At 39.2% G+C, this 20063-nt stretch overlaps 2 protein-coding genes across 2 annotated transcripts; both read left to right on the top strand.

The window, feature by feature from the left end:
- Positions 1-1078: 1078 nt before the first annotated feature.
- LOC127622293 (solute carrier family 35 member F6-like) lies at positions 1079-7216 on the top strand. The gene is made up of 6 exons (XM_052096355.1): positions 1079-1258; positions 2606-2678; positions 2971-3142; positions 3813-4028; positions 4274-4384; positions 6005-7216. The coding sequence occupies exons 1-6, from the start codon at positions 1182-1184 to the stop codon at positions 6481-6483; spliced, it is 1128 nt and encodes a 375-aa protein (XP_051952315.1). The 5' UTR covers positions 1079-1181; the 3' UTR covers positions 6484-7216.
- A 144-nt stretch (positions 7217-7360) lies between these two features.
- Positions 7361-19443, top strand: ttbk2b (tau tubulin kinase 2b). Its single transcript, XM_052096294.1, has 15 exons — positions 7361-7516; positions 9043-9183; positions 10584-10731; positions 11335-11408; positions 12128-12268; positions 12417-12521; positions 13309-13374; positions 13496-13588; positions 13689-13814; positions 13897-14054; positions 14828-15023; positions 15254-15465; positions 16246-16693; positions 17183-17823; positions 18803-19443. The coding sequence occupies exons 2-15, from the start codon at positions 9115-9117 to the stop codon at positions 19116-19118; spliced, it is 2793 nt and encodes a 930-aa protein (XP_051952254.1). The 5' UTR covers positions 7361-7516; positions 9043-9114; the 3' UTR covers positions 19119-19443.
- Positions 19444-20063: the final 620 nt, after the last annotated feature.

The following is a 20063-nucleotide window of genomic DNA, read 5'->3' as shown; positions in this document are numbered from 1 at the left end:
TTTCTTAAAAAACCATATCAGAAGATGTATCCCACGGTCGTGGAAAAGATGTTACTGTGTTTCAGAAGGGGCAAATTTGTGGCCTGCATCAAGCAAAGAAAACAACTGAGGAGATTGCTGAAATCACTGGAATTGGGTTAAGAACTGTCCAACGCATAATTATAACCTGGAAGGATAGTGGAAAACCATCAGCTTCATGGAAGAAATGTGGCTGGAAAAGATCACTTAAACCAGGGGTGGGGAACGTCAGGCCTCAGGGCCGTATAAGGCCCACAAGACCATTTTACCTGTCCCGCAAGGCCATTTAAAGAATAATTTGAAAAGCCAAAAAATGGCCTTGATTCACTTAACTGTCAACATTTTTAATGTTATGTGATTCTAAATGAGAATGCCCCCAAAGTTGTTGACCATGTGCCGCCGCACAAAAGCTGTTACCCTGGGGGCGGGGTGGCAGGATGCCTTTGCCTCGTGCCGCCCAGCTGCAAGATCCTGGGCGACTGCCCATGTCGCCCATGCCTAAATCCACCCCTGCATGAAGCGATGCATCTGTCATGCATAGTGCCCACTGTACAAGCCTCTGGAGGCATGTTATGATCTGGGGTTGCTTTAATCTAGGCTAAGCAACATTATGCATTAAATCAGCTGACTACCTGAATGTACTGAATGACCAGGTTATCCCATCAATTTTTGCTTCCCTGATGGCACAGGCCATCCAGTAAGACTATGCCAAGATTAATCAGGCTTAAATTTTGAAAGAGTGATTCAGGGAGCATGATGAATCATTTTCACAAATAATTCCTGACCTTAACCCCATTGAAAGTCTTTGGGATGTGCTGGAGTAAAACTTAACGGAATGGATTGACTCCTGTCATCAATACAAGATATCGGCCAAACATTAAAGCAACTCGCGCGCGCCGTAATCAACGCTAAAGCCAGTAGAACTAAATATTAGAGTAGGCGACTTTTTTGTTGTTGTTGTTGGCCAGGCAGGCAGTGTAGATGTGCATTCTTCTTCAGCGATGAAGATCTCCGGAAATAATACGTCAGCTGATGAGTCACATGATAGCTGTCATATGATTTGCATACACGCGAACGACCTGTGTTGTTAAAATGATTAGCTGTAGTCAACAGTGAGAGAGACGAAACTCAAGACAACTAAAAGTGGCAGTCCCAAACTCATCATGGCTTGGACAAAATATCAGCTTTTTCTCGCCGGTCTGATGCTCACCACAGGCTCGATTAACACATTATCCGCAAAGTAAGTTGCAGATTCGGTGTTTGTTTACATGTGCTTTCCACCTTGTTAATCTGTTTTGTTGAGCCTACTTTTCACGCATTAAATAGAGCAGACAATGTTAATTCAATTCATTTTCACGTCGTCCTTAACAAAATTGTACACTGTTTCATTATTTTGCGATGACAGGGCTACTATTTGCAAAACATCTGCAAGGGGCAATTTAGGCATTACCCATAGAAAAGAGAAAGAGAAAGAAAAGAAAGTGCATCGTTTATTATTTATTTTTCCCCTTTCAGTAAATTGAATGCATTTAATCTACAATGTTAGATAAATAAATCACACATTTTTGGACAAGATGTTATGATGACTCACGTGCAACTGTCATTATCAGACGTGTTGTGACATGCTAATCGTGCACTATCTGCAGCTTTGCAAAACTCCATGGGACAAGTAATCAATCCTATTACAATCGCACATTTGTGTTTTAAATCGAATTGGGTATTTGTAAGTCGCTATGTCCACTGACTACTGTAATTTGATGTTTAACCTCATACACTTCATGTCTAAATTCAAAACTTGATGTTTCAGCGCAGCAGTTATTGGATACTTCACTTCACGCTCTGTCTGCTAAAACATCTGACACTGATTGTGATACAAATTTAGATTTTTATAAATCTGGACAAGGCATTTGTTACATAAGAGAAACATGTAGACTCCTTTTTGTGGTCATACATATAATTACATAAATGAACAATTTCCTTAAAGGGGTAGTCCCCCAAAATGTAAATTCTCTTATCATTTACTCACCCTCATGCCATTCCAGATGTATATGACTTTCTTTCTTCTGCTGAATTCAAACAAAGATTTTTAGAAGAATATCTCAGTATATCTCAGCTCTGTAGGTCCATATAATGCAAGTGAATTGTGGCCAGAACTTTGAAGCTCCAAAAGCATATAAAGACAGCATAAAAATAGTCCATATGACTCAAGGAGTTAAATCCATATCTTCAAAAGCGATAAGTGTGGGTGAGAAACAGATCAATATTTAAGTCCTTTTTCACTATAAATTATCCAGTAGGTGGCAATATGCACAAAGAATGTGAATCACCAAAATCAAAAGAAGAAGAATGTGACTGAACACACTCTCGTCCCCATTGTTCCATCCCAAACTCACACATTTGGTTGCTCCAGTGTTGCTGTGTCAGGCTGGTCGGGATGTTCAAACAAACAGATCAGTGTTTTGATTGCGACATAGTGTTTACACTTTTGGCTTCTCTCTGCTAGGTTGTCTATGCGTATTAAGCTGGTTTAGGAAAAAGTAGTTTAACACAAAAGCATCACCTTTATCTAAATCTATTCACCTTCTAGATGGGCTGATATGTTCTCTGCACCTGGATGTCATGGTGTCCCAAACCACACCTTCTCCCACCCCTTTGTGCAGGTAACTATCTTCATCTTCTTCTTCGTCTGTTCTTACCAAGACAACAATACATCATTCAAACTTCCTTCTCAGCAGAATTTTGTCAGTAGTTCTAAGGAAACTGAGAGTATGTCAATTTCTATGTTTTGGCAAAGTGAGAACTGATTTTGACTCCAGATTCTTCCCTCTCTATCACTTTTTCTCTTTTCTGTCACTTTTCACCCTTACACTTAAAAAATATCCTCTTTGTTTTTCTCTCCTTTGCTCTGTTTTTACCTTTTTTATAACCCCCATCTTCCTCTCTTCCATCCAGGCTGTGGGAATGTTTTTGGGAGAGCTGTCCTGCCTTGTGGTGTTCTACATTCTACTTTGTCATGATCGGCGCAAACCTGAGCCCACCATGGATCCAGGCGAAAGTTTCAACCCCCTTGTTTTCCTCCCTCCTGCGCTTTGTGACATGATCGGAACCTCCATCATGTATGTTGGTGAGTAAGTGCCACCCAGAATAAGGTTATATCTTATAAGGTTATTATCTTATATCTTATTCTTATTAATATGTTTTATTGATAAACTTTAGTTTCTTAACCTATATATGTTCGAAAGGGCTAGTGATGGGTCGTCATTAATAATTGGTTAATTTGTAGCTCAGAAGAACGAGTAGTCTCAGAGAGTGATTCGTTCATTTTGTGTTGGCCGCGCATGTGCCACCTCCATTCATTTGTTATTTGAAAGCCGCATAGGCGCTGTACTGGAAACTCTTTTGGTCAGGGTCATTCATTCTTTTGTCACGTGACAGTCATATACGCTATGCATTGCTCACAAAGGAAACCTTTGTGACAAAGGAGTAATCTGGTCCGAGTCATTCGTTCTTTTGTTACGTGACAAAATAACTTATGGCTCGGACCACAAGATTCAATCCAGAGGTGAACTAATCTTTCTGTTTCTCATAATTTGTCCTAGGCTGCATTATCCTCTTTTCTTTATTGTGACTATAATAAAGATTGCATAAGTAGACGTGCATACTTCATACTTTGTATAAACAAGTTTAGTCTTAGAAAAATTCAAACATCGTTTCTTCTTAGTCATAGATTAACTTTCATACAAGTCGAACAGTTTTTTTTTAATAATTTTCTTCCTTTTTCTTCATGTCTCTAGCGCTGAACATGACCAGCGCCTCCAGTTTCCAGATGCTGCGAGGAGCTGTAATCATCTTCACCGGACTGTTGTCTGTAGCATTTTTAGGACGACGACTGCAGCCAAGCCAGTGGGTTGGAATCCTAGTCACCATCCTTGGGCTGGTGGTGGTTGGCCTGGCTGACTTTTTGAGCCGCCATGGAGATGACTCTCATAAACTCAGTGAGGTTATCACAGGTAATGTGCTGCAGAATTATTTGAATCATCCAGAGTGACTGATTATTTCAAAATAGGCCTTGGGAAGATAACTATAGGCACTCACGCTAATAATGTGTAAGTACTGATTACAAATCAGAAAATTCTGTCATCACAGACATGGATTGATAATCTGGGAATTGTGTTTCCTTTTTTCTTGATTTTTTTCTAAGAGGATTATCTTAAAAGGCTTTTGTACTGACTAGCTTTTGATCTTTGCCTTACAGGGGACCTTTTGATCATCATGGCACAGATTATTGTTGCAGTCCAAATGGTCCTGGAGGAGAAGTTTGTTTACAAACACAATGTGCATCCTTTAAAAGCTGTTGGGACTGAGGGTAATTTTTTTTTGTAAACATTTTTAATGAGTTTGAGTTGTATTTAACCTTTTTGAAGTCAGTTAAGACAATGACCATGTTGATCCAAGGATATTGATGTTGAATAATAGCAGTGTCGGAATGTTTACAGACTTGTGTTTTTCTTTTTAGCACAGAGTCCAAGTACCTGCTTACTGTGTCTTACACAGATTATGCTTAAAGGAATATTCCGGGTTCAATACAAGTTAAGCTCAATGGACAGCATTTGTTGCACAACAGTGATTACCACAAAACTTAATTTTGAATTGTCCCTCATTTTCTTTAAAAAAACAAAACAAAAAGCACACAAATCTGGGTTATAGTGAGGCACGTACAATGGAAGGACAATCTGTAATTGTTAAAATACTAATTGTTTTTAAAGTATAGCAACAAGAAGTAAACAACATGTGTGTTAACATTATTTTAGTGTGATAAAATTGCTTTCTAACTTTTTCTGTCTAATTTTACAAATTTTTTTCTTCTATTTTTAAGAAAAGTTGGGACTAGTCAAAATGATTTTTTGTTGTAATCAACATAATGCTACAAATGCTGTTGGTTGAGCACTAACTTGTATTGACCTCGGAATATTGCTTTGATAACCCAACAGTGTGTAAGGTCATGTAAATGCCTACAGCCAAGCACATACTTCAAGACTTAAGCACTCTGCTCACACATAACTACTTGCAGTCTTTTGTTTTCGGTTGTGTTGGTATGCACACTACACAACTGATTGCTGACTGGATGTATCAACTGTAGTGATACAATGTGCAGTGTGCGCTAGGCTTTAAATGGTTTCCTTTATTTGGGGAAAGGGTAGAAGTGGTTTAGATCAGCACACACATATATTTTTGCCCTTTACCATAATTTCGCTTTGCATATAAACACATTTTTTGTTTTGTTTTGCCAGTTTATAAAATGTCTTTTTGTTTTGTCTTTAAAACCAGATAATAACACACCGCTTTTAAATCTCACGTGGACGTGTTTTTCTTGCACAAAGGATGCAGATGGATACATTTTAAAATATTGACTGGCTTGGATTCAAATCTTGTCATTACAGTGTAGTTAATAGTGATTGGCCAGGATGATTATTCTGCCGATAATTGGCCATTTTTGGCAGATAACTGCACCTAATTAGCCAATTGACAGAAGTTGTCATTTACATTTATGCATTTGGCAGACGCTTTTATCCTAAGCTAATTACGGTGCCCTTATTATGGGGACAATCCCCAGGAGCAACCTGGAGTTAAGTGTCTTGCTCAAGGACACAATAGTGGTGGCTGTGGGGATCGAACCATCAACCGTCTGTTTACCAGTTCAGTGATTTAGCCCACTAAGCCACCACCACATTTCACCTAGTGTCAGTTCCAATATCTACCGATAGCAGTACATTTTGGGTAAATATTGTATGAAGTGATCATTTCAGTTTGGTAATTTTGTATACATCTCATTTGCTGTCATTCAGTTGTATTATACTATTCGCCAATCTGCCACCCTGCTCTCTAAATATTGGCATTGTACAATTAAAAATCACTAGTATGTACTGCAGATGTCTACTTTGAGTCTGTTTCCCAGTGGCTTAGTTGTCTTCTCTCTCTCTCTCAGGCATTTTTGGATTTTTCATCCTGTCTATCCTCCTCATCCCGATGTTCTACATCCATGTTGGCAGTTTTGCAGATAACCCACGACAGGTCCTTGAGGACGCACTGGACGCCTTCTGTCAAATAGGCCATAAGCCTCTCATCTTGCTGGCATTGCTGGGCAACACTGTGAGCATCGCCTTCTTTAACTTTGCGGGCATCAGTGTCACTAAGGAGATAAGTGCCACCACCCGCATGGTACTTGACAGTCTGCGTACTCTAGTCATCTGGGCTGTGAGTTTGGCACTGGGTTGGGAGGTATTCCATGGCCTACAGATTCTGGGCTTCATTATCCTCCTTGTGGGTACAGCACTGTACAATGGACTCCACAAGCCTTTGATAGCTAAGTTGCCCTGCTGCTCTGGAGAGCAGATAGCAGAAGAGGGAGATGCCCCCGAAAGAGAGAGACTGCTTGGTGGGGAAAAAGCTGCACAAGAGAGCTAATATTGGACAAAATGCTGCCTGCAATGCCTTGCTCTTGTGTGTGTGTTTAGGCATTTGCTTTTTTTTAACAGTTATTTCTATTTTATGCACAGAACTGAAATGAATGAGTAGGTGAGTACTTCTATCGTAATCTCTGTCAAAATCAGATAAGAGATGGAGATTGTGGCAAAAGAGAATCACATTTTAGTATTGTTTTAGAAGAGTTTGAATCAACACTCCTGCCCTGGGAGTCACACCTTTGACCTCATCACTTTAAAACATCACTTTTTTAAGCCATTTTTTTCTCACATAACTAAATGGTTTTGAATACAAAGCATTACTTTTAAAAAGGGATGAGAACAACATAGTTAAAAAAAATATGTAATTGTAATTTTAAACTCAATATTTGAAAATATGTTGTTTTTTTATTCTGATTTTATAGGTTTTAAATTAAAAACAATTATCTTTTTGCACATTATTTTTATGTGCTGTGTGACTACATGTTCTATTGTTTTACTTTACAAAGACTTGTTATTGATTTTAGGTACAAATAATTACATGTAATGCAAGATATTGAGACTTTTTTTCAATGATTTCAGCTTCACTTTATACTTGCATATATTTACTGTACTGTCCGCACTACAAAACAATACCTGTAAAACATCATACAAGTAGATATGAACTCTGTATGGGCTTAACATCCCAATGCAAAGTTTAAAACATAAGCTGCATTAATATGATTAATTAAAACGATATTTACACATTGTTTTTTCCTTTTGGTATTTATTTATTTAATTTAATTATTTTCAAAATTGTTATTATTTGTAATCAAAACGATTCGAGCACTTGTGACGTCACGGATGTTCATGCTGCTCAGTCATCTATCCGCCGCTGCCGCCGAGAGATAGTGAGACACAGCGTGCATTTCTGTCATTATTTTGCGTCTCAAACGGAATGGAATTATGGCCAGCGTTGTGTACCATTATGGCCTGTAGAACGGAAAGCGACGTTTTAAAGTCTTCTGAAACATCACGGACTGCCGCTGCAGAGAGAGGTAATGTATACACCGGGTACCTGCCCGCGAGCTAGTCCGCAGTATTAGCGGGATTACAACTGTCAAAACATTCCGTGGATACTTTGTTTTTGTAATAGAAACCTAGCAAACGAAAGTTCAATTAAATGTCTGTGCCGCGGCGCTAATATTCAGTTTGGCTAATTTGCGAGGTATCGTTTCAATGCGCTGGTTTGTTCGGTGAATTTGGTCTGGCAGATGCTTTAGCTTTTTAGCTAGCTTGTGTCCTATGTCTCCCTCTGTATCACTGGATGCGGAAAGGACAGATAAACCCTCAACCAAGACGTACACGACCAATGCGGTTTGCAGCATAGCTTGTGGATGTTAGCGTAAGCTAACATCAGTAATATAGCCAGTTAATAAAAACATATGACAGGCTAGCTGCAGCCATCTCTATTAAAACATAAACAGTGCTGCATGAAGCTGTTATGGCAGCTGGTTTTAGACGAATATGTAATTTATGATCAGTTCTACCAGTCAGAATTGTGATACCACAGCAAGAATATGACTGTGTGCTATTGAACACCCTCTTTATTTAAAAAGTAAAATGTCAAGCTAAATAATAACACAAAACAAATGCATGTTTCCTTCAAGTGTCTCTCAATTAGGTATGCATTGCCAAGTGTTTTTAAGTAGGGTCCTGACTGTTTCATTTGTCATTTTTCTCTCTCTGAATTCCATGTTTTGAAGTTTAATTTAATTATCTAAATGATGTCTAATCAAATTAAATCCTAAAACTTTTTAACAATTGAAAATAAAACAATTACTTTTCAACATACCATTACATTTTTTAACAAACCTTTATTCATTACAACAGCACTCTTGCACATCTACATACCATGTTTATAAAAATTGTGCAAAATTGGTTTATTACTTTAGTTATGTTTATACCTTTTATCTATATGTATTAGTAAAAAAATGGTCAAAATGTCAATTAGCATATTTTTGTGTTTGGGCTGCAATGTTTACCTTAGCAAAATTGTTAATTGTAGCCTAGTGATTACATATTTTCCTCTAGTTGACATCAAACAGAGCAGAGCAGTTAATTAAACATAAAATTAAACATGCATATAGAACAATCAGGCTTTTTAAAGATTATGTTGGAGTAACTATCTTGCTGAAAAGGTGAATTTAGCTTTTTTCAGGCCTACAGGAAGCCTGTTCCTCAAGGATTTGACTGTATTTAGCCCCATCAATTTTGTAACAGTCAAAAGGAATCAGGACATGTTCTTATACAGATCTTGCATATTCTGCTCAGAGGACAACCTCAGTACAGATCAGATTCATGTAGTTTTGGTTGCCTTTACAGATTACACACTTTACAGTTTATGGATGCAGCCAGTAAATGTTTTTGTCATTCTGATATTTATCATGTTCAGTAAGTTCTGCTGGCAGCCATTATAGGTGTGGATATCTCCCTGATACCTGCAGACCTGTCTAGAACCTCTCATTTCTATTTTAACAAAATGAACCCTTTTTAAACAGACCTGTATTACTCTGATTTTCAGTGAGGGACTGAGCTCACTTATGTGAGGTGTAGAGCATCTTTGAGTGTGCTCAGTCCACTCTTGAGCATCAGGATGAGTGGAACAGGGGAGCAGTCCGATATCCTGGCTGTCGGGAGCATGGTCAGGGAGCGATGGAGAGTGGTGAGTTTCTTTTTTAGGTGAATATTCTTCAAATGAAACCTTAAGATTCAACCACTTCAAATATGCATACCCACCGGTGGTTCCATTAGGGGGTGCTATGTCACAAAAAATATTTACATATTTAAGTCTCCGAATACATAAGTCATGCATATGTTGTATCGTTTAAAAGCTTAGAATCTAAATTTTTTACAGATGTCCATATTTTCTGCATTTATGTTACATAAAATAACAAAATAAGGCCTAAAAACATTTGTGTCGCAAATCAGCGCCACCTGGAGGTAAGTTGGTAAAAATATTAATGTGAATATAGAAGTCTTTCAAATAGCACTTAAATAGAAAAATCATATCTAAATGAAAGCTCTCATTCTCAGAAATGTGACTGTAAAGTTTATTTTGTTGCCCTAATACCACAGTTTGAGAGATTTTCAACACAAAGTTATATATGATTTTTTAAGACATCAAATCATTGACTGCTCTTACCTTAGGAATTTTCTATTAAATTAGCAATTTTTTTTAATTGCCTTTGAGCATGATTGTGTGAATAATCCAATGTTATATCTTAGATGTCCAGAACAACATATGTGGTCCAGTAGGAAAAGCATGTTAAACAAATCATCGAAAATATATGTTTATATATATATATATATATATATATATATACATACGTATATGTATGTATGTGATGTTTTTTATTTTTAATAAATTTGCAAAGATTTCAAACAAACTTCTTTCCCATTGTCGTTATGGGGTATTGTTTGTAGAATTGTATTATATTTTATGAATTTAATTCATTTTGGAATAAGGCTGTAACATAACACAATGTGGAAAAAGTGAAGTGCTGTGAATACTTTCCGGATGCACAGTGTATAAATATATATATATATATATATATATATATATATATATATATATATATATATATATTGAAAAAATAGACACAGTTTTGGCAATGTGTCCACACAGTAAGTGGTGAGCTTTTAAATTTGAGTGTGAAAAATTGCGGGCGGCAGCCCAAAAATGGCCCAGAGTTGAAGAGGTTAAGGATTAAAAGTTCGGGACATGGATATCAGTGTACTGAAGTAAGATTTGTGGAAATGTAATGATGGTTATCAGCCTAATTCATGTAAAAGTTCACTCAGACAAGGAGATTTATGTTTTTTTTAGCTCAGTCAACTGATACGCTGAAGGTGCTTTGAACAATGATGACATCAAGCAAACATAGTGACAAAAATTATTTCATGACAATAATTGTTTTGTCAGGACATGTTAAGGCATTATTTCATGCTGAAACATAACTTTCATTTAACATCTGTGATCTATTCAGGTATAAGAGAACAAATATTTAGTTTTTGTTTCAGAATTTCCTTGTGATTCATTCTAAGTTTTTCTCTGCTCTCCAGTTGAAGAAGATTGGTGGTGGTGGTTTTGGTGAGATCTATGAAGTCCTGGACCAGGTCAACCAGGTGAATGTGGCTCTGAAGGTAGAGTCTTCCCAACAACCCAAACAGGTCCTGAAGATGGAAGTAGCAGTTCTGAAAAGACTTCAGGGTAAGCATGAACACAAACAATTAAGATACAGATTTAAAAATTGCACTCCGTATTTTTTGCTAAGTGCTAAATTTTCAATCTAAATATTAAGCAGAATAGCTGCATTATTCTACATGGTGCTGGGTGACATTCATAAATGCTGCCATGTTGAGATCATATGTCGAGCTGAATATTACTAGCTCTATTTTGCTAATCTCCTAAAACGAGACACTTTCATTTCCAAAATATATTATGCAAATTGCACATTTCTTCAATGGCATTGGTAAATAAAAACTTCTGTTTTTGTGTAATGATGCATCTATGCTGCTAGTTGTCAGCGGAACATAAACACAATGATTGCTGATGAATTTTTAAGGTATAGATCTGAAATGCATGTCTCTTTTCATCAGATTGTGATTGATGAAGGGTTTAAACAAACATGAAGACAATATATGAAACATGCATAATGCTTATTAGACATTTCTAAAGATTCTATAAAAGTCATAATCTTACTAGAAGCATTTTGTACAATGTGCTACTCCAATAAGGATATTATTGGACAAATATTGTTGGATTTGTTTACCACTTTTGAATTTTTGTTGTTGATGTTGACCCAATTTGTAGGGAAAGACCACGTTTGCCGCTTTGTCGGCTGCGGACGCAATGACCGCTTCAACTATGTGGTCATGGAGCTTCAGGTGAGTCATCGATCCATTAATTTTTCTCCCCAATTTGGAATGCCCAATTCCCAATGCACTCTAAGTCCTCATGGTGGCGTAATGACTCAATGCCTCAATCTCAGTTGTCTCCGTGTCTTAGACCGCCAAACCTAGCATCTTATCACGTGGCTTGTTGTGCGCGTTACTGCGTAGATTCTATGCACAACTCACCGCGAGAACCACATTATAACAAGCATGAGGAGGTTACCCCACGTGAATCTACCCTTCCTAGCAACCGGGCCAATTTGGTTGCTTAGGAGACCTGTCTGGAGTCACTCAGCACGCCCCGAATTCAAACTCACCACTCCAGGGGTGATACTCAGCGTGTTTACTTGCTGAGATACCCAGGCCCCCCCTGATTCATTATTTTATATTAATACAAGTCTGTGGCAGGGCGGAGGGCGGGGCCGGGTCGTGATCCTACACACCCGGTCCCGTATTAGGCTAATCAAGCCTTCGAGAGGGATAAAGGTCGACTGCAGAGGATCGTTCGGGAGAGAGAGATTGTTTACGGACATGTCCGTCATGTGTGTGTGTTTGTCTTTTAAGTTTATCATTAAAACTATTATTTATATTGTCAAGCCGGTTCTCGCCTCCTCCTTTCCATCGATCCCTTGAACTATGTTACAAAGTCATAAAACACAACAACCTTGACCTCAGTAACCTGATATTATTTGTCCATTGACATTAAATTGCAGGGAAGAAACTTGGCAGACCTTCGGCGCACCATGGCCCACGGCACATTCAGCTTCTCCACCACACTCAGGCTGGGCAGACAAATCTTAGAAGCCATTGAGAGCATCCACTCTGTGGGCTTCCTGCACAGAGACATCAAACCAGTAAGAGTGCACTTTTGATGAGAGACAGAGTCTGCTCTGAGACACATAGCCCCTGGGCTAAAAGCACTTAAACTATAATTAATGTGTTAACAGAGCATCTATAAATAAAATAATAATCTTTGAATCAAACCTTTTCTTTTTCAAACAGTCCAACTTTGCAATGGGCCGACTAGCCAGTACATGCCGAACCTGTTATATGCTTGATTTTGGTTTGGCGCGCCAGTTTACAAACTCTTGTCACGAAGTCCGTCCAGTGAGTAATCCAGTTTGTTTTATATTGCTATGTTTATGAAACATCACTTTAAGGCCCCATTTCCACCTGGTATTAAGATGCGTTTCGGTATATCGCTGTTTACGCCTGGTCGTTTAAATGCATCTCCTGTGACCACTTGTGTTCAGATTTGGAGTGGAGAGTTTCTGTTTCATGACGAGATACATCAATCACTATGTCAGTGTGTTACTGCATGATAATAAACACAACAAAGTCAGAAAAGCACAATCTAAGCACAAATGCAACATGCCAAGCAGAGTTATCCTTTATTTTAATGGTTTACCTGTATTAAAGGAGCTTCAGGTGTTCGTGTTTCCCATCTGTGTTGATATCAAACACACTAAAGAAGATCCGTGAAGCTCTCATGATTGTGCCTATACACACTTTAACATTTTTTGGATCAGCCAGTTACTTCCTTTTAAAAGCGTCCATAACTGGCATAGTTAAAACTCTAGTTTTAGCACAGCGGTTGATTGACAGGTGAGTTGTCGTGACATGTGACAGGTGGTGCCGGGATGCATACAGGATGAATTAGCAATTACACCTCAAACACTATGTGGTCACATGCATTTTTGACCACATTCGTATGTAGTTTTTGTGATTTGATAAAAAAACATTTTTAGACCATATTTAAGGCCGACCACATGTGATCGGATCACCCGAAATACATCTTAATACCAGGTGGAAACGGGGTCTAAGTGTGCTGTCATTGTGTGTTGCTTAATATGTTTCTTTGTATTTACTTGCATGTTCTCTTTACTGTCCAAAGCCACGTCCAGTGGCGGGATTCAGAGGAACCGTCCGTTATGCTTCTATTAATGCCCACAAGAACAAGGTAATATCTTTACACACACATTTTCAAGCCAACCGGTCAGGTGTCTTTTATACAGTTGATCATAATAATCATTCTCTTTTCACATAAATGAATGTCCTGTTTCATCCCTTTGTCTATAAAGGAAATGGGTCGACATGATGATCTGTGGTCTTTATTTTATATGCTTGTGGAGTTCATGGTGGGTCAGCTACCCTGGAGAAAAGTCAAGGACAAAGTAAGAACTGGTCCTGTTATAAATTGGATAAAAGGTTTACTAATAGTAGTGCATTTGTTTTAATCTACTAACCTATTCCTTGTCATTGCTCAAAATACAGGAACAGGTTGGAAATATGAAGGAGACGTATGACCATCGCCTCATGCTCAAGCACCTCCCAGCTGAGTTTAGCATTTTTCTTGACCATTTCTCCAATCTGGATTACTACACTAAACCAGATTACCAGGTACTGAAAACTGAGACTTTGCAAGTGATTTTTGTATGTGTGGACACCTTGTTTTCATTGGGTTACTCTATTTTCGTTTCAGCTCCTGATGTCAGTTTTTGACAACAGTATGAAGAGCTATAATGTGGTGGAAAATGACCCTTACGACTGGGAGAGAACGGATTCTGAGGACACGCTTAATGTTGGAAACCTGGCAACCACAGCCCAGCAGCTTACCCGCCTCACACCTGCATACCTGTGGTAGGTATCCATCATCTATGATGCAACAATCATTGAAGGGATAGTTCACCAAAAATGAAAATTCTCTCGTCATTTTCTCACCCTCATGCCATCCCAGATGTGTATGACTTACTTTCTTCTGCAGAACAAAATGGAAGATTTTTAGAAGAATATCTCAGCTCTGTAGGTCCATACAATGCAAGTGAATGGTAACCAAAATTTTGGCTGCATAAAAGTAATCCATAAGACTCTCGTGGTTTAATCCATGTCTTCTGAAGTGATCCAAAAGCTTTTTGGTGAGAACTGACCAAAATAGGAAAAACATTCACAATTCATTTTGACATCAGCAGTCTCTGTGACGATCATGATTTCAAGCTTGATTACACTTTCTAGTGCCATATAGTGCTCTCCGCATGCCAAGCACTTGGAAGTGTAATCGAGATTGAAATCATATCGTTAGATCGCTTCAGAATACATGGATTAAACCACTGAAGTTTTATGATTTTCTGTTATGCTACTTTTATGTGCTTTTTGGAACTTAACTATTTTGGTCACCTTTCACTTGCATTGTATGGATCTACATATCTGAGATATTCTACTAAAAATGTTTGTTTGTGTTCTGTATAAGAAAGAAAGTCACATCTGGGATGCATGAGGGAGAGTAAATGATAAGAGAATTTAAATTTTTGTGTGAACTATCCCTTTAATTATCTTAGAATATCTGATACATTGATTCTCTGTATAAGCTGTTTGAGGTCTTGATTGTTAATTGATTAATGTTTGATTCCATCCAGCATGGCCAATGCCTCTGTGATCCCAGGCGATTTGCAGCGTGAGAACACCGAGGACGTTCTTCAGGGTGAGCGCCTCAGCGAGGCTGATAATTGTGCCCCCATCCCAACTCAACCAGCACAAAGAGCGGATGTGTGGGAAGATATTGAGCACAGCCGTGACCGAAACCTCAACCATATCCAGCCACAAATCAGAAAGGTACTGATTATGGGTGCAAGGGGAAAAAAATACAATTTACATTAAATCACTGCTAATAGTTCTATTATGTTTCAGATCATACAGGCTAGCCAAGCTTACTGTCATAAATTGGTTTTGAGTCTAGAAAATTCAAGAAATTTGCATATGTTGCTCCTGTGTGAATGTAGCACATGTGATGTCAATTGTTTTCAACTTCCTTTTTATGAGTTTTATATTTGTTTCTCATTCAGGTGGCTAGTGAGGAGGAGCGAAGCAAAGAGGGCAACCAGAGCCCCAACAGTGGCTCTATCCAAGGTTCTCCTAGACGGGTGCGCTCAGAGACCCTGCTCATTGACCGTGTGGCTCCTCTACTGAGAAGGATGCGCCACAGCCAGAGCATGGGGCTGGACAAGAGACTGACCCCTGAGCCTAAACCCACCATTGAACGCTTTCTGGAGGCCTAGTCAGTATTAAAAGTCTTAAAAGTACTTGCTTATAAATGTCAATTGGTCAGCTAGGTTTGTCCTAGTGTGATTATTAAACAGCAAAGGCTGCAATTTAATGAAATACATATAATATATTTAGTTAATTAAATTGCAGCCTTTTTGCAGTTTAAAATCACACTGGGTCATGCAGCCACCTATTTTTTCAAAGGTGTGAAGCCGTCATCACAAACCGGCTTCATTCGGAAGCCCGCCAAAATAAAAGCTCCATTTAAATGGAGCATTCATTTGATAAATGTTTTATTTAAATTGTTTATTTAGACACCCTTTGATGGTAAAATTTATTTAAACTGTTGAATATGGAATTTGTTCCACTCAAATTTGCAAAAGAATCCATATTGATAGACAGCCTTTAGATCTTGGTTTTAATTTGTTACAGTTGCTGAAACCAATATAGTCAACAGGTCAGCTCTCTTGGTTTTGTTTATAGATTTTTCTTTGAAATTTTATACAGTATTGTATTTGAAAACTACAACATTACAACAACAAAAAAAGAAGTATTGTACGCATACTAAAAAAATGGTATCAGGGCATTCCTACTAATAAGTATACTAATTTTAATCTATTTCAACAGTTGAAACAAAATGTAATTTATCCTTATCGGTAATCACAAAAGAATGGAAAGGTCATGGAAATTCAGAGGTCAAATTATGTGGGAATCCTGGAAAAAGTGCTTTAGTTTGTGTTGATGCATTAGTGACTTCAGAACCCCTTCTACTGCTGCTATTCTGTCTTATTAGTTTAGGGAAGCAGCGGCCATGCCTGCCCCAGGACAGGTCTGTCTGCCGGGTTGAGCAGGGCTCCTTGGAGGATGAGGAGGGTGCAGCCAGCAGTGGTTACGTCGCAGTCAACCTTAGCCCAGTCCCCCAAGAGGGCGACTCACAGGAGTGGGTCCTAGTGGAGCTTGAGGGTGGTAGCGGATCGGCTGGCTCTAAACCTGAGGAGGAGGAACGCTCAGGGATATCGCCACATTCCTACAGCCCCCTCGCCCTCCCTCGAACCTGGTCCGACCCCCTCCCTCAGCGCACTAGCAGCCTAAGCAGTTTAGGAGAATTCCAAGCAGGGGTCTGCCACACTGGACCTCCTTTTATCCGCTTGCCTGGCATAACAGGCTTGTCTGGGCTGAGGAGACTGCCCACAATCCAGCCAGCACCAACGGTCCATCTCAGCAGAAACTATCTTGAACAGGTGGGTATCTCATGCTTCCTTCTAATGTAGATTTTGCAACATAAGAGTATACAGTAACTGAGCGATCAACAACAGGTCCTGTCTATTGTTGTGGTCATAGCTGTCTAGAACACAGTGTAAAATGTGAACTCTATAAGTCTGTCATGATGAAAACTGTTTAATTGTATAAGGACTACAAAGTCTAGAAATGTAGCTTAAAGTGGCGATTTTATATAGGTGCATTGCAGTGGTTTCACTGCTGCTGCACTATGTCTTAAATTTGGCCAGTGACTAAGATTTAACTATTACTCTATTTAAAGGACACCTCTGCACAGTTTGAGCTGTTTGGTAGAAAACAGAGTGAAGCTGAATAGAGAATATTTCACCAGAGCCCATATTTTGGCCAGGCAGAGGAAGGTGCACTATGAAAAACAGATTTAAAATTAGATTTTTTTTCTTGCAGAGCTCCATCAATAATGTCCTGTCTCTTTGTCACTATTCCTTTCTCAGTCATCCAATGCAGTGCTACAGTCTGTCCAGCCACAGCAAAAGACTGGAGACGATTCTCAGATTGACAATCCATCAGGCGATGCAGAAAAAGAGCACAATCATGTGCCAGCTTATTCACCCCCTAAAAGCCCCAATAAGCACTCTATTCATGCAGATGAAAACATTATCCCTGTCAAAGCTTCTGAAATAGATGTGGAGAGTGACTCGGGCTGTCCTGATGCTGGAACTTGTACAACCCCCAACCAGGGTGAGATGACTGGGCACAGTGTTAATGTAGCTCCGGCATCACCTCGTGAACTCTCCCCCCGTGCCAGTCGCATCCCGATCCGTGACCCAGACTCGCCGACCCGCAGGGGTTTTCCTGCCCCGCTGTCTCCGTCTCTCTCGCTGTCCTGTGAGCACTTCCCATCTGCACTGCTCCGTGACAAGTTCACCTTCCCCACTGGATTTCGAGGGTATGACTGGCAGGGAGAGGACCCTCTCTCTCTGTCCTCCTCCTCAGGCCCTCTATCAAACAAGAGTAAAATACCCAGACACATAAGCCCCACACTAGTGCAGGACCAGCTGTCTGCTAGGCTGCCAATGCTTATTCCTCGGCCGCCACCAGGCAAACCGCCCCTTCGTACAGGTGGTGAGAACAGGTAAGAGAAGCAAATACATTGTCTTTATCTTTGTTTGTAAATTGATGTGCCTTTATTGTTTTGTTGACATACTGTAAATGGAAAACAACCAATCTAGTTTAACCTCTATGGCTGGTAATCGAGAACCAATTCTTATTCATAACTTGTTCCATAGTGTAAAATATAAAAAATAAATCATTTTAATGATATTCGTTAGGCCTGTCGCGATTATCAAATAATAATCAGATCGTGTTTATTTGAACTAACCATGGGATTATTGTGCACTTTAAATTCTATTCACATTCTACTCTCCAAATAAGGGAATTTTAGGATAATATATTGTGGCAGGGTGAGCAAGAGACAGACACAGTGAGTGTGGCATCAAGCTTAGGAGAGGCATGTACTGGATATAGTAACAAACAAATGTCCATAAAAGGAGAAAATAAAGTGTCCAGGGGGAAATGGTGTTCAAAATAAAGGGGTAATCTGGCATCTTCGCAGTGAGAGGGGGCTCCGTGAAGGGCAGGGAAGTGTCTGAGGAGTGGCCCAGGCATGAGCGGGGTCCGACAGCCACACGCGCTCCCCTCCTGGGTCCGCAAGATACACCTCAAGCATCCTCCGAATTCCCTTGAAAGATGGTCGCAGTCGGATTGTCCTGCTCGCTTTTATGAAACGAGACAGCCTCGATGACGTATGCGGCCGACAAATGCGACTTTCGGAGGACAACCAATTTCAATGGTCAACAAGGATAGGAAACCTGAAAAAATATAGTTTTTTGTTTAGAATATTTATAAACAAAATATTTTAAATAGTATAATATAATTAGCATCAATTATTTAATGCCTCATCAAAACACTTAAGAGTCATTAATGGAATCGTTAAGGAAACGAATCATTCAGCAGAATAAGAATAACTTAAATTCTTGTAATTCCCTATTAACTGCTGGCTTTTACAGTGTACAACTGAATGATTGATGTGGTGTTGACTTTTATTCAACCAGACGCAGACGCTACCGCATTCGTGCTAGTAGCACTGGTGATGCAGATCTCCTGGACAACCTCACTCAGCTTATGCAGGAGCGAGGCGGACTGGCCGTCAGCTCCTCCTCTCGTTACCAACGCACTACCACTTCCTCCCTGCAGCGCTCGCTAAGCTCCTCCCCTTCCCGATTTGAGGGTGGACACAGCCAGTCACCAAGTAGCTGTTCAGCCTCCCCGCCCCCTCGAATCAGTGATGTGCGGGGGAATATGTCCCGAGGCTCGGTTCTCAGAGTGGGAAATTCTGAGAGCAAAACTACAACCAAAATGAGCAAATAAATAGAAAAACATGCATAATGTATGTAACTGATGGTGTGAGTTTTCAGTAATGTGACCGCTGGTTTCAAAAATATTACAAGTAGCTTTTAACCCGGTATCATGTATGAAGCCTGATGAACTGTAGCCTTTTTACAAGGGGTATTTTAATAAATAAGTAGGGAAGAAAGATCAGATATTAGCCAGCTGGAACCAGAAACATCAGTTGTAATTACTTGAAAGCATCATGTCTTTGCCATTTAATCAAAACATAAAATATTATTAAGGGGTCATATCATAATGTTTTAGGTTAATATATAATGTTAACTTCTTGTGTCAAAACAGAAGAACCCCCTTCCATAACTGCTTCTTTGCAATGCCTACAAAAACAATCTGTGTTGAAATGCACCACACAAACTGTCAAGATTGGACTGAAATGAGACTTCAGCCACTCTTTCCTAACATTGGGATCCTTTAGATGGATATGTAGAGCAACATGTTCTTTACACAGCCCGAAACAATAGCAGATCTAGTCATTTTCTTGTCAGAGGGTCAAGGTTTTGTAGGTTAGCTTTGGCTTTCTGTGTTATATGTGTGACCAATCACCTGGTATTTACTGACTGGCTCTAAAAAAAAAATTCTGTGCTAATTGCCCACGAACCAAAGATAGCAGCATGTCATTGATGGGTTGAATTGGAATGCTCCAAGTATATTAGCCCAGCTCTTTTTGAGCTGGGAATGAATTTGTGAGTTTTGAAAGTTGTAGTATGTTTTTATAGTACATCAAGCTCTTATCTCAAATGAAGGACGTTTTGATTTCTCATGATATGACCCCTTTAACATGCTGAACATTGTGTAACGTGCTCTTAAAAATGGTCATTGCATTTCATTGGGATCATTTTTATTTATTTTGTAGACCCCCATAGAGTTTGTGCCAAATACTCCTGTGTTTTATATTCCTAATATTTT

Source organism: Xyrauchen texanus, chromosome 28, assembly GCF_025860055.1.
Source record: "Xyrauchen texanus isolate HMW12.3.18 chromosome 28, RBS_HiC_50CHRs, whole genome shotgun sequence".
In the NCBI taxonomy this organism is placed as follows: Eukaryota; Metazoa; Chordata; class Actinopteri; order Cypriniformes; family Catostomidae; genus Xyrauchen; species Xyrauchen texanus.
Note: the sequence above shows the minus strand (reverse complement) of the source record. Positions and strands in the feature narration are given on the sequence as shown.